Genomic DNA, 14,470 nt, shown 5'->3' with positions numbered 1-14,470 from the left:
TTTTGGGAGTTTATATTTATTGGTACTGAACATTTGTAGTCATCGTTAAAGAAAGGGGAAACGACGAAAACATTATAAAGTCCCCTACATATTAGAAAAAAAAATGAAGAACTTTGTTGAGGAAAATGAACCAGCTCTCTCTGAAGGCCAGTCGATAGTGGCAGTGTTTTGCTTAAAAAGTATTAAAACTGAGTGTCTTTTGTGTGAGCTTGCGTTTCCCTCCCCCTGATATGATCACTGGAGCCAGCAGTGTGTCGGTTACAGTTTCAACTAATCACCAGATGCCATGCTTTGCCACAAACTCTTGTCACAGAGGCGCACGCGCACACGCACACGCACACACACACACACACACACACACACACACACACACACACACACACACACACACACACACACAAATGGGTACACAAAACTTCTGCACTTAACTCACATACACACTTTTTTCCCGGTCTCACGCTAAGCTCCCCGGGCGTTACAAAGGGGCTTAATGGGGAGCTTAAAGTGTCCTCTCTCGACCCTACCTGCCTCAGCAGTCTCTTGGTGATTGTTCCACTTTTTAGAATTACATTTCTAGCCTTCAGCGTCGCCCAATCCCCCCTCTCCCTCCCACACACACACACACACCTTTACGTTACTTTCTGTGACTGCATTTATTATGGAAAGGCTATTCACTCTGACATGGGAGCGCAACACTGCTCCACAGAAGCAGGTCAAAAACAAATGTGCATGACGTGGGAATCTAGAGAATTACTCCAGGGCCGCTTTAACTTGGAAAACGAAGACCGGAGAGCAGGCGGAGCAAGAGACGCATTAGGCCACAAAACATCAGTGACACAAGAGATTGTAGTACTGTGACATATTATTCTGACTGAATGGGGCCCTTTGCATGCTCACTTTCCTTAAGAAGTCTGGACAAATTTCCCTGCGACCATACGGAGGAATACGTAGTTTGCATATTTTCCTATTCTGACTGCGTCTTGTTGTTTCTCTCCTCTTTTCATGTTTCTGCCGGTGTCTCTCGTCCTCAGGGTTATGTCAACAACAAGGTAGGAGCAAAATCCGAAACGATAGTTTTCCTGCATCCGTGCCCTCATGCGCTTCGTCCTTTTGTCTCGGAGGGGTTCCAGGTCTATAGGGATGTGTGTGGCGTACGCGCGTGTTTTGTGTGTGCGTTATTGCGTATGCGAGTGGCTGGTTCGGACACCTGTTGTTTAGACACAGGCAGTGTTGGGAAAAGCATTTTTGAGGCTGCCACTGCTGTCGCTGTGGGTGGCAGATAGGACGGGGAATAAACAGACGCATGCTGGGAACAGCAACTGACGGGTTAGCATGAAAAAAGGATTTGGTTAAGTTTTGACAGAACATAAACGGGTTTAAGGTGACTCTTGATGGCATCATTTTTCTCAGATTCGTGTCACATTATTAGCACATATCGAACGTGTAATTTGTTTTTTCCCACTCTGGGTTCTCCTTGTGGTGCCACGAGTCAATATCCGCTCACTCCTGTCTAACCAGACAGAGCCATCAAAAATCCCATTGTGTTTATTCCCCAATCAGGTGGTTGTCAAATCAAAATCAAATCAATCTTTATTTGTCACATAATGAATGTACAGATAGAATTTACGTACACAATGTCCATAATATTTCAAAAAACATTAAGAATATCAAATATATGTGTGTAAAACCAAGCTAAATTAGCGTTCATAGACTTATGTAAAAGTGGTCTGATAAATGACGCCAATGCGGGAGCGCCTTAAACTGCAATATCACAGAGTGCCACTAGGGGTTGGCTCTCGGTGGGCGGGCCGCAGTATGGGTCGGGTTTCCAATTGGATCGAGTCAGATCCACCGCTCCCTCCCGGTTCTTCCAAATTTGGTCACCTCCATCTCCAAACTGCCCCGAACCAGCAAGACGGTTGGCGGCCAATATCCGAGCTCGGGGCTTCATAACAGCCGTTCCCCAAAACTAACGGGTGACCTCACTGTTGGTTGTCGCTTGGTTGTGTTAAAGGTTAGTCGTATTAGTTTTATAATGCTGAGATGTATCTCAATCCCTGATAATTAATTAACACGTCTCAGAATTAATCGTCCGATTGTGTACCGTGTCGGCTGCGGTGGAGATGAAGCAATGTTTGTTCTCTTAAATGCTTTAATTGATTTACCAGTTGATTGATTGTTTGATCAATTTAGTGCCTGATAAGAGATTACAGCAACAAAATTTCTTTAAAAAAAAAAACCAGTCTTCCGTTGTTGTGGTACCAGACACACCGTGGCATTTGTTTTGTTTCAAAGCGTCCTGGGGGTTTCCCATTTGTGATCATATAATGATAATTAGTCAGGAGTACACGTGCTATAAATGTATTATTATACACAAACACATGTGCGCACACACTGGAAACAGAACTGTGGTTCTGGCAGTGGATCAGAGGACATCATTTAGTGGCCTTATTGAACCATAATAACATCAGTAATCCATTATCGCTGCTCTGTACCAGTGTCTGGTGTCTCTCTCCCACTCTTAATGGCTTGCTCTGGAGTGAATGAAGTTCCTGAATCTATGAATTGACAGGAGTCCAAAAAGAGAAGGAAAAAAAAACACAACGTCCAGAAATAGCATGAAAGTGTAGCATTTGTCTTGAACAAAGACACAGTCTTCACCTTTGAAATCACACCAATCATTTGGTCTACCGGCTTTTATTTGTCTTGATTCTCAGAGGCAGAGAATGACGAGTTCCAGATGAGATCGATATTTATGTTAGAACTTCACTTGACTTGTGCCGAACGATGACGGAGAGGATTGTGATTGATTGTCATTGATCCAGAAACCCGATTCCTGTTCCAGAGACAGAAGATCCTCTGCATGCTCTCCTTACTGTAACAGACCGCTGGGATTTACTAATGACTCATATCGCGCGCACACACGCACACACACACACACACACACACACACACACACACACGGACACGGTGCATAGACACAGACACAGATGCACACAGAGAGACTCACTTCATTTAGACATCAGATGCCTCTCTGGGTTACAGGCTTTCTCGTTACGGGGGGGGGGGTGGGGGGGATAGATAGATGAACCCATCACCTCATTTGCCTTTCAGGGGAAAACCAGCTCGGAGGGCTTTTACAGCCGTGCTACTCCACGGCACCCCAGGATCATTAATTTAACATGATCCAGGTTCAGCCATCTGCGCGGGATAGTTCAGTACGCACAACACTGGAATAAAATCAGCAAAGAGTGATGTTTTGCTGCCTCAGTGGTCCAAGTTGTGCTGAATTCACAGTTTAATTCACTCATTTCAGGACCGAGACAGTAACACTCCGGACGCGCAGATGTTTGCGCTTTGGGATTCCCCTTAAAATTGTGATCTCTTTTGAATATTTTATTCTGGGCTCATGTGTTGCTGTGTGAAGCCCCGTGCCTTGTGAGTACAGAGCTAGATTTGTCCTGAACGTGCCCGTGGAGCGTGAAGCAGCATCCGTTCTGCTGTTTCATAGTAACCGAGTACCAAAACACATCACGCCGGAAACGCGGCGATTCTTGCAAAAAAAGGCTGTGGTTAGCTAACTTCCTGTCAAAAGGCAAAGCGTCTGATGTCTCCTTCTTTTTGGATTTTTTTTTTTTTTTTTGTACCTACATAACACTTAAGCATTTGTTCTATCTGTCTGGCTAACCTGGGACACAAATAAGCTAAGAGTGCGAACCTGCATTAATAATGGAAGGAATCAGCCATAAATGAACATCTAATGAAATTCCGCGAGGGAGAGGAGGAGGCTGGTGAAAGCTGCTCATGCCCTACTTGCCCATCTTCAGTTGGTGGTATGTTTAGTCACTGATTGGAAATAGCTGCGCACAGGAAGCAACAAATCACGTCCGTGCACCAAACTTATTCCGAAAAACCAACGAGCAAGTGCATCTGTTTAGGTCGCTAAGTGTGAAAAAAAGGACTGCTGTCATATTTTCTGACAACTTCTGGCAACAGAACAACTTCCGCCGTTAAGATACAGATCTTAACATCTGTATCTTACTTTGGCTCTGTAACGTACAAAATTACAGTTGTAAGTTTACTTGTTAGTACCTTATCTTTGCCAAATCTGATCTGTGCGTGGAGGACGCGTTGTCCGTCCGGTGAAAGGTATCTTCTAATTGCCTCTGGAGGTGAGATTGTTTTGTCAAAAATAAACATTTGCTCTCACAAATCTACCTGCTTTTTTTTTTTTTTTCCTCAGACCTTAATTAAATTGTATTTAACATTTTGTTTACTCGACATAAAAGCTTGCAAAATGAAATGAAGTAATATCATGATGGCCGTCTACCACTTTTACCGGACATTGCCCCGGAACAAAACGCACTCATAATATTCTGTTTTGGGATCCATTAGCAATGAGTTCATCACAGTGACGCCGTCCTAGGTGGTATCATTTGAACTCAATTTGATGAGCCTGTGCTCCTCATGCAGTGGCATTACTCAAGTTACTGCTTACAATCCGGTTAAATCTGAGGTTGCGTTCCTAATGCGGTGGGCAAGTCATTGGCGTGACTCATACGCGTGCTTCGTCATCGCCGTGTCAACCTGGTGTGAAGAGTAATGTGAAAATTACCTCGCATCCTCTTTCATCCTGCCTTCGGATCTGAAAGTCACCGAGATGCGGTGACGCTGCTCTGTTGCTGTTCGTGAACCATCGGATGATTCTGCTCACCTGTTCTGGGAAGTGCCCCTGCTTACCACTTTGTCCGGTGAAAGCCTGCTGAAGTTAAAACAGGCTGGTTAAACAGTGAACATGTCTGGGAAATCTGCGCAGCTTAATCACTGTGGTGTTTTGTGGAAAAAGTCAATTTCCTGTGCTGATTGTGTTGGAATTAGCTCAGTGGTTTCGGCCAGTTTCATAGAGTTTTGCTTGGCATCATGTAATGATGAAGTTGTTAACATTCCCATAATATTCCCGGCCTCATTTTTTTTTTACTGCCATTAGTGCATGCGTAGGTTTGCAAATCTGTATGTCGGTAAAGCGGCACATGTGCTGTGCGTGTGACTATTTGTCAGTGTTTGGGCGTCTCTGGCTTTTTTAGTAGGTTTTTTTAAGGGCTTTAAGGGCTGTGTGTTTAAACGTGAATACATGCATTATGTCAGTTTAATGCATGCCTGCCTCGATGTTCACTATTCCTGCAGAATTAAAACATTCTGGGCTGCTTGTGTTAATGCATCCCGTCCGTTTCCTGAGTTCGTCTGGTCTCATTCTATCAGAATGCAGGTGGGGCCATCGGAGCCCCCAAGGGCCTCCAGCCAGTTCTGCCACTGCAAGACCAAGCGGGGCCCCAGGGAGGGACAAGAGAGCCAGGAAGAAGGGGCGGAGGGGGGGAAGGATAAGAAAGTCCACGAGATCAAAAATGTGTAGAAAATGGTGGATCTGTGACGAGGGATTCAGCTACGTTTTTTTTATTCTTGTTTTGTTATTTGATATTTGGCCATGATCATGATAGTTTTTATTTTTTTTTTAAATTTTTTTTAGCTTTATTCATGCAAATAATCTCAGAAAAGTATAAGCTACTAATAGACTTGTAAAGCTGTCAAGTAATTGCAGTAAGAGGACAGCTTTTAAAGGTGCTGACTCTAATTGACATGCATGATAAAGCAACTTTATGGTGAAAATTTACGGGTTTTTTAAATTTTTTTTATCTCGGCTTAAAGGAAATGAGTCATTTGGGTCTGTTTCTGTTTTATAACCAGCAAAATTTCACCCATCTTTTTTACGCATTAAAAATAAAAGTTTTTACGATTGGCTGAGGTGAAAGAGTTGGCGTATGGTTTGAGGCAAAATGCCATAAAGTACAATGGAAACAGATTTAGTGAATAAATCATGACACGCATGAAGCTGCTTTACTGACGAGATAAAAAAAAATAGCCTCAGATCTGGGTGGGCCGGCGAGTAGACTTTCCTCAAATAGACCCAACAAACACAAAAGCCAAATATCCAACCTTTCTACATGCTTTTCAGTCATTTTGATCACGTGACAGCCCTCTTCTCCTGCAAAGATTTAATGGCACCTGACTTGAGATTACGATTAGATTTGATGGAACAACATGGATGGAGATGTACTGTATGTTAACTGCAATTCTCGGCTGATCGTTCGGATATTTCTCACACGTCATCTTCTCCCCTTTTTTGCTTTTTGCCAACTAGTAGCTTCATAAACCTTCAAAACTGATTTTACTGGGAAGAACTAAAAATGGAAAATAAAATACCGACGCCTAAGAAGAGGAGTTGAGGAGCGAGAAAGGAAGGTGAAAAGAGGACTGGAGGATAATGGAGGATGACAGGATATGAAAAAAAAAAAAATGTGTGGGCGTGTTGTTGCAGAGGGCGGAGTGGTGGGTCGTGGGGATGGAGGGATGAGGTAGAGAGGTGAAGGTTGTTGGAAGGTCAGAGGGGGATTTAATGGGAGGATGGGGTTAGGAAAAGGCAAGGTCAAGAGGGGTTAAGACACGAGGGCGATGGAGGGAGGGAGCGGGATGAGGTAGAGAGGTGAAGGTTGTTGGAAGGTCAGAGGGGGATTTAATGGGAGGGTGGGGTTAAGACATGAGGGTGATGGAGGGAGGGAGCGGGATGAGGTAGAAGCCATCAATCTAACTGGGGTTAATAGTAACAACGCGACATTATTGGACAATCAGAGAGGTCGAGTCTCCTGCTTTAATACAAACCGATGAGTGCCTCGAAGATAAAAAAAAAAAAAAAAAAACCTTTTGAAAGTTCATTTTGTAGCCTCTTTTCTGAGGCAAACGGAATACGAAGCAAATCAGTATTCTGCCAAAAGATGTAATACACCTGTCAGTCCGCTGCAGGATACCGTGTCAGTGCCACGTTTTGCCTGTCAAGTATAGCTTGAATTACATCCAAGATGCTCAAACTTTTTTCATTGCATTTTATGTCAATTTCAATGTCGTCTGTGTGTGTCAACAAGGCGCCCATCAATTGCCTTTTCAGAATTGCGAGGGAAGACAAACAATAAAAAAAAAAAAAAAAAAAAAAAAGGGGAAGCGCTATTCATCATTTAACCGTCAACAAGCAGAAAAAAAACAAAAGCAAACTAGACCAAAATATTTTTGACTCGAGCAGCTGGCAGGGTCGAGTACAGCGATCATGTGCCAATCAATGACTTGTTTACTTCCTCAAATTGTGACTCAGGCTCAGAATACTCAATTCGGTCTTGGACTGGTGCCTTCAAACAGCCAACAAAACCACAGACCTCAAGTCGGCCAGCGTTGCTGCAGCCCTGCTGCTGGACTCCTGCCGCACTCGTGGCCCGTGCACAAAGCACATATTCATACGTTGGCTTGCAAATATTCCCCGAAAGAAAACGGTTCTAATTGATGTTTTTTTTTTTTTTTTTAAACATGTAAATGACTGCTTTCTTTGAGCTGCATGCCTCCTCCACAGAAGAATGTCAAACATTCAAATTTATTTCAGGGTATTTTTCCTTGTGTTTGCTGCGTATCTCGCAAACATTTCTTTGGTCTTTTCGCACGGGTGAGCATTTCAAAAAGATCAGCTCTGTCACCGGTTGTTTGCGAGCGTTGTTTCTCCGTTTCACATTTAAAATTGTTCTTAAATGCGGCCTTCAAATTGCGACCTGCAGACATCCTGACAGTGTGCATGTGCACGGGTGCATGCAGTGTACAGTTCGCTGAGCAGCACAGTGTACCAGTGGGGGACTGTCTGTGGCTGTTGTTGCTGCTAATTTTAGGGATTACATCAGCAGCACTAAAATGACAACCTTGTTGAACTCCCTCTCCATATTGCTCGGTGCCTCTCCTCTCCTCTCCTCTCCTCTCCTCTCCTCTCCTCTCCTCTCCTCTCCTCTCCTCTCCTCCTTCAAGCGATCCCTCCCTCCCTCTTCTTTATACCTCGGGCCTCTTATCCGCCCATCATCCTCCCTCCCTGCTATTTCCCGCCGTCTTAACCTTTTATCTCCCCTGTTTTTGGCCCTCTGCTTGATGATATTTTAATGTTTTAATGCGCAAAGTACACTTTCTATTCTCTCACATTGGGATTAGAAATTGTCGCCGAAAGGTTTTCAAATCCAATCAAAGCCCAAACCAGGATTTTCATTTTAAAAGACAGTTTAGCCTGTGTACTTACAGTTCATTTTGTCAACACGGCGCCCATCAGGTGAACAGAAACAAAGTATCTTAACAGTAGAAATTATCACTAGTGGATTATGTGCACCATCATCCTTTCCTCTTCCTCCTTTACCTCTTCTTCACCTTGTAAATTCCTACTGGCAGCTCTTTTTCCTCCTCTCACCCCAACCCCCTCTACGCCTGTTTGTCTAAATTTTTCATCCCCGAGTCTCCTCCTCTTACTTGACTTTCTCTTTTTTTTCTCTCTCTCTCTCCCTCTTGTGTGCTCGTCTCTGACTCACTGTCTCCTCTTGTTTGCTTTCAATCTGTTTTACCCTGGTCTTGACCCTCCGGATTCTTTCCTCCTATGATGATGACGTTTGATTGCATGCGTCACATCAGACACACCCAATTTTATTTTCTTAAAGTTCCATTCGGGGGCCCGTTTCAAAATTACGTCCGTGGTACAGTTGAATGTCAAACCAAAGATCGGTGTCGGCGACTTGCCAGGAGCGGGACTCCAATAGGACAGCACTGTTGCACTTATTTTGTATGATTTTAAAGCCTTTTTGCTGCCTTTTTTTTTTTTTTTTTTTTTTTGCGTGACTGCACCTCTAGCTCCTCCAGGCTTCAACCTCTCTCTTGGGCTCTCTCTGCGGGGACCAGTCGGAAAGGGAAGGGCTGGTTTAAATGGCAGGAATTCCTGTCTTGTCTTTCAGACAGACACGCACAGAGACACACTCTTGCACAGCCACTTACTGCGCATGCACATGTATGATCAGATGGCTGCAGTCAGCACATCCACCTCGTCTCCACCGAGTCACCTACGTTATAATATTTACAGCAGGCAAGGAGGAACAGGAGTTTATCACTGAAGTGTATGACATATAATTCCAATGCTTTTGTACTGTGGCAATTTTTTTTAATTTAACAAAATTTTTTTTTTTTTTTTTTTAAATTTTTACCAGTACCAGCTTCTCAAATGAAAAGCAGAGGTGCAAACCAGCTGTTCTGACTGTAAGGATGCTGCAAAACTTAAGCCCCTCCCCGATGTTGCAGAGAATGTGTGACGCTCCAAACAAGCGCTGTTTTTTTTTTTTTTTTTAATCTATCCTCATTAGTTGTGTTGTAAAAGAGGCACATTGTCAGATTCTGGATTGTCTATTGATATTGAAATTACTGTAAGACCATCAGAGACATATTAGGCTTTAACTGCTCAGTACTCCTTTGTTTTGTTTGTGCGTGCGTGCATGTGTGTGTGTGTGTGTGTACGTACGTACGTGCACATCTGTTTGTTCCAGAGCTACAGGGGCTTTCGTCAGCTGACTCTTTTTTATTAGCCAGGCAGAACTGATTAGCTGTGAGCAGCAGCCAGACACACACAAAGAATGCACTTGACCACTCTGTGCAAGCATGTGAGGGTGTAGAAGACAGTGTGTGTGTGTGTGTGTGTGTGTGTGTGTGTGTGTGTGTGTGTGTGTGTGTGTGTGTCCGTCCGTCCGTCCGTCCGTCCCATGGGGGACATTTGTCCCGGTGGCATCAGGTGGAATGAAGAAAGAGAGACAGGACCCCGTGCAGTGATCATTGCTACTGCTCTGTGAGCAACAAACCAAACACACAACCACACACGGAGGAAGCTGCGTGTATGTTTTGTCAGTGCAAAGTGTACGATGTCTTTGCCTGACGGCTTTCCATCGGCCAGCTCCCATTTCCTGTCTGTTGTCTGCCTGAATTTTTTTTTTTAAATTTTTCTAACTTCTTGTGGTTAAAAAAAAAAAAATGCTCCTCTTTTTTTTTTTCTTTTTTTTTTTCCTTCTTTCCCTGCCTTCTGCGTGTTCGTTTTCTGAACGCAGGTTATTATTTGCGGTTCTTCTGTCTTTTTCTTTGTCCATAAAACACTCACCGGACTTCACCCGACACACACAAACACCCCCGACAGCAGACCGCCTGTTCCAGGAAGTATTTCCTGTGTGACGTGCATCCGGCCCCTTGTTATGCAGACAGACAGATTGCACATATTCGTGAACAGTTTCAGTAAATTGGCCTTTTGAGAAACGTTACTCAGACAAGTGTGTGCGTGTCTTCACCGCAGGACGAGACGAGTGATTTCTCTCAACTTTCATGTTTTGAAACCACATCGCTGCGGGTGTCTGCGAATCACTGTCGTACTCTGTTTACATTGAGGGTAAAAATGTATTTGCCATGAGAGTTTGGATTTTAATTTTGATTTTCCTCTCAAATGGAATTTACTTTAGAAAAATACTTCTTGACTAAGAAAGATGTGTGGAGAATTTGTTTTATTTTCTTTTTTTCGAAAATCTTCTTTTTGTTTGTTTGTTTGTTTGTTTTTGTCTCCCTGTGGCTCTTTGTCTGAGGTAGTTTATTCTGACAAAAATCCTAGTGTGCAAATTGCCTCTTTTGACTTGTAAAACTATCAGCGCTGTCTCAGCACAATAACAACAGTGTTAATATCCGGTTCCCGTGTTATCTTTCCTGCATCTTTCACTGCATTGAATCTTTTTAAGCCTTCGTGCCGGCAACAGCCGCGGCCAGAAGCATCATGTTGTTTTTTTTTTAGTTCGTCTCCATGTTCGTCCCAGGTTTGTTAATTGAGGGATTTTTCACTACATATATGATGAGTCTGGACAGACGTGGACGTAAACAGAAACGTGAGTCTTTGGTGGGCGTGTACAACCACGAGGTGATATTTCTAGTTCAGTTTGATGATCTGAAACTCCCAGAAATGGAAATTTCATCCGTGCGTGGCAAAGATTGTTCAAAGGTCTTACGAATAGAACAGGATAACTCATTAATACGCATTAACGTCTCCCATCAATTATTGATGAAGACAAAAATATTCAGTTAATGCTGAGAAAGTTTGGGTTTGTAAATAAACTAATGGTTATTAATTAATGAGTATTTTTTTTTTCCCCTTGGCACGCTCCCAAATATTAAACTGATGTGCTGTGTTAAGATCTTCCAGTTGCCTGAAACTGGATTTCTGTTCCGCCTCAGAGTGCCTTCAAACCCACCGGGGTTTAACTAAAGAAGCTCCAAACTTTATTTCCCCCCCCCTATGATCACTCTCATGGTGAGCTTCTTCCATTGCTTCGAGAAACTCGGCAAACGCTGCAGCAACGAGCGGGCGTGTGTGTGTGTGTGTGTGTGCGTGTGCGTGTGTGTCTATGTCTATTAGGGCTGGGGTTTTGACGGCAGAGAAAGGAGATGATGTAGTGCTGCGCATACTCGTATGCAAAAGGGAAAACACTGCAGCTCGTGCGCACCCAGAGACACACACTGTCTGAGCACAGCTTTTTCTTTCTGACGCGCACACACACACACACACACACACGCACACGCACACACAAACATACTGTATACACTCACTTACAGACCCCTCCATTAGGCACGGAGTCTTTAATCCATTCAGTGTTTGGTAATTTCATTCATGTGGAAGAAAGGCGGGGGTTAAAGGGGTGTGTGTGTGTGTGTATTTATATACGCGTGTGTTTGTTTCATCTTTTCAGTCCACAACCACCTCAATTCTGTTTGACGCGCTGTCTCTCTATGTCTCCATGTCCTTGTCTATCCTGTCATCTATCTGTCCGTCCATCTATATATTTATCTGTTTCTATCTTCCCTCCTTTTCTGCCCGTCTCTCTTGTGTACATAACACTCCTCTGAAGGCAGGGCTCCATGTGCTTGCATCCGATTGGCTGCAGAGTAAAAAGATGATGTCATTCCTAGTCGGGAGGTGCGTTTCGCCCCACATGCACACCCACACAGGAGAGAGAGAATTGAGGGGAGAGATCCTGGTTCATAGCAGCAAGCAGAAAGAGTAAAAATAGGAGCGTGAAGAGAGAATGAGATGGATACTGTAGATGGGCAGGATAAAAAACATAAATAAATAAAAAAAAAAAAGCTAATTTGAGACAATGAAGGAGAGGCAGTGATTGCAAACCCTGGGGATCTTAAGGAGGGAGGGGTAGAAAACACACAGACAGTGAGGAGGGGGAGGAATATACTGAACAGGGAGGGAGGGAGGTCAGAAACACAGAGAGGGAGATGGTGACAAAGATCCTCCCCACTCTGAAGTGTCTGGTAATGGGAGCTGGCATCGCTCCTGTGCAGGCGGAGAATCAGCCGTTCAAACAACCAGACAGCTTCCCATTGTCTCTGCTTTCAATTCTTCCCAACGCTCGCTCATCTTTGTCTCGGCTTCACAAACGACACAGTGTGCAGGCTGCATAATGCAGGAGGAGCATGAAGAGGAAGACAGAAAAGTGAGGTGGAGAAAGACATTAACTCTAAGCAACCGAAACAATTTGAAATGCTGCATTTAAATCTTGATTTTGAAGCCGTTATTTGAGAGATTTTAGCGATCTGCGGAACAGGGAGTTGCTACATGAAACCAGTAAGAGATCAGGGACAAACACAGGAAATTGTACTAATAATATAGTGACATTTTTAGCGTTTTTATTTGGTCAGATGTGTCAATAAATTACGCGATAAGTTGGCACTAGGAATTCTCCATCTGTGTCTCAGGTCATGAAATTTGAATTGTTTCTGCGAAAAAAAAATCTAAAAAATGTACAATGTGACTTTCGTTTTTGAGTTAAATGCACCTTATCCTGGGAGAGAGAGATTATTTTTTTTTTTAGCCTTGAGGTGTTCACTAATAGTTAATTAAGTAAAGTTTCTGAGTTTCTGCTTCATTTGCTTTCATTAAAACGGATGCAATTCCCGTTAAGCATCGCGCTGATGATTTGGTGAAAACTTTTAGCTGCTGTGTCGTCTGCTTTTCGGTGCATCGTAAAAGTATTCGTTTAAAACGTTCACTTTTCCAACTCTGTTAGCTTTGTTTCCACAAAAGAAAAACATCTTCCTTTCAAATCCGTGCTCGCTGAAGATTTGGCCAGTGACTGGAAAAGTTGAAAAAAAACAACAACTCCAGATACTTTTCTGTTACTCCAAACTTTCTTTCGTGGGTGGTATCGCACATGTGATGCTTCAAGTGGGATAAACCACACTCAGGATTATTTGTCGTTCCTGTCAAATCCAGATCGGCTTCAAATCGTTTACAGGCTTCCTCAGCTCGATGCCTTTATTACCTCAGTATTTTGCCCAGCGATGTATCGTATCAGAGCGACTCATCTGTGATTGATGTGTCTTTCTGGTACGTCAAATGTTGTCTACCTTGTCGCAAATCTTCTCTCGGGGTTTTTTTTTGTTTGTTTGTTTTTTTGAAGTGGGAAAACCCATTATCGTCTCGTTCTATTGTGTCGCATGTTCACATTCGGCAAAATCCCGCCAGCGTCTGTCCTTGTATCTGATAGGGAGTTCTGTGATTTATGCACCCCCCGCCCCCCTTCCTCTTTTTCTTTTTGGTAATTTATGCGGCACACTCACAAAGGGGAGGGGGTTGCCTCAATACACTCAGCTTTATGTTACCAGCAGATCAATAAAGATGCTCCCTCTCTTTCCTCTCTATCTCTGTCTTTCCCATTCTCCCTCCCTGTCCATCTCTCCCTCTCTCGTCCACATCTGCTCGGCAGCCAATCCATCTAATGCAGTTTCCCTCTGCTCGCTTCACCACTGCCACCTCCCATCCTCTCTCTCTCTTTCCCTGTCTCCCTCGCTCTCTCGCTCTCGCTCTCTCGCTGCACAGGTGATGTCATTCTTTTTCAGCTGGATTCTCCTCCCCTCTCCCGCCTCCCTCTCCCTCGCTCTCACTGTCTCCTCCGTTTCCCATTAGCGGCTGGGTCTCCACAGCGCAGCATCTATCCACGGTAGCTTCTCTCCGAGGGCGGGAGGGAGAGGAGGAATGCCGGCTTGAGGTGGGAGCGCTAACCAGGGGACGAGAGCTCGGAGCTCGGGGTACGGGAGCGGGATCATTGGCCCCTGCCATGGAGCTGCGCCGTAGGGCACACACGTGCACCGCAGGAGCTTTATAGAGCGATAAAGAGTTTCATAGAGGCAGAAAAAGGAGTTTGACAGATGAAGACGGTGAATGAGGTGGAGTGGACAGCTGCAGGCAAATGATCCAGGTCTTTTTTTGGGGTGAGAGTGGATTGTTTGGAGGATTGGAAGCCGGGCAAGAAGCACCTTCCCAGGGGGCTGCAGATGCACAGACAAGCCCCTCTTTTTTTTTTTTTTTTTTAATCCCTCCTTGGCTCATCTATTGAGGAGAGGAACCTCTGCTTCCTTAAAGAAGTAAAGTGAATCCTGAAGAAGACAAAACTGACTTAATGAGTTTCTACATTGAACTTTCAACAGAAAAATTCACGTAACTTGATCATTAAGTTGGATGGCTGTATCTTTGACTCTGGATTTTTTT

General features: G+C 44.0%; 1 protein-coding gene across 4 annotated transcripts in view; it reads left to right on the top strand.

Moving 5' to 3' along the window:
• rapgef6 (Rap guanine nucleotide exchange factor (GEF) 6) overlaps positions 1–14,470 on the top strand; it is a 111,268-nt gene that overhangs the window by 23,764 nt on the left and 73,034 nt on the right. For 2 of the 4 annotated variants that reach the window (XM_069174912.1, XM_069174911.1), the window contains one exon: positions 1,032–1,049. The exons of the other annotated variants lie outside the window; for them this stretch is intronic. In XM_069174912.1, the coding sequence (XP_069031013.1) occupies positions 1,032–1,049 (18 nt within the window). The remainder of the gene's footprint in view (positions 1–1,031; positions 1,050–14,470) is intronic. 4 annotated transcript variants of the gene reach the window in all.

This window comes from Embiotoca jacksoni, unplaced genomic scaffold, assembly GCF_022577435.1.
Source record: "Embiotoca jacksoni isolate LCO1_2020_lvr unplaced genomic scaffold, fEmbJac1.0.p SCAF_62, whole genome shotgun sequence".
NCBI classification, from domain to species: domain Eukaryota; kingdom Metazoa; phylum Chordata; class Actinopteri; family Embiotocidae; genus Embiotoca; species Embiotoca jacksoni.
Note: the sequence above shows the minus strand (reverse complement) of the source record. Positions and strands in the feature narration are given on the sequence as shown.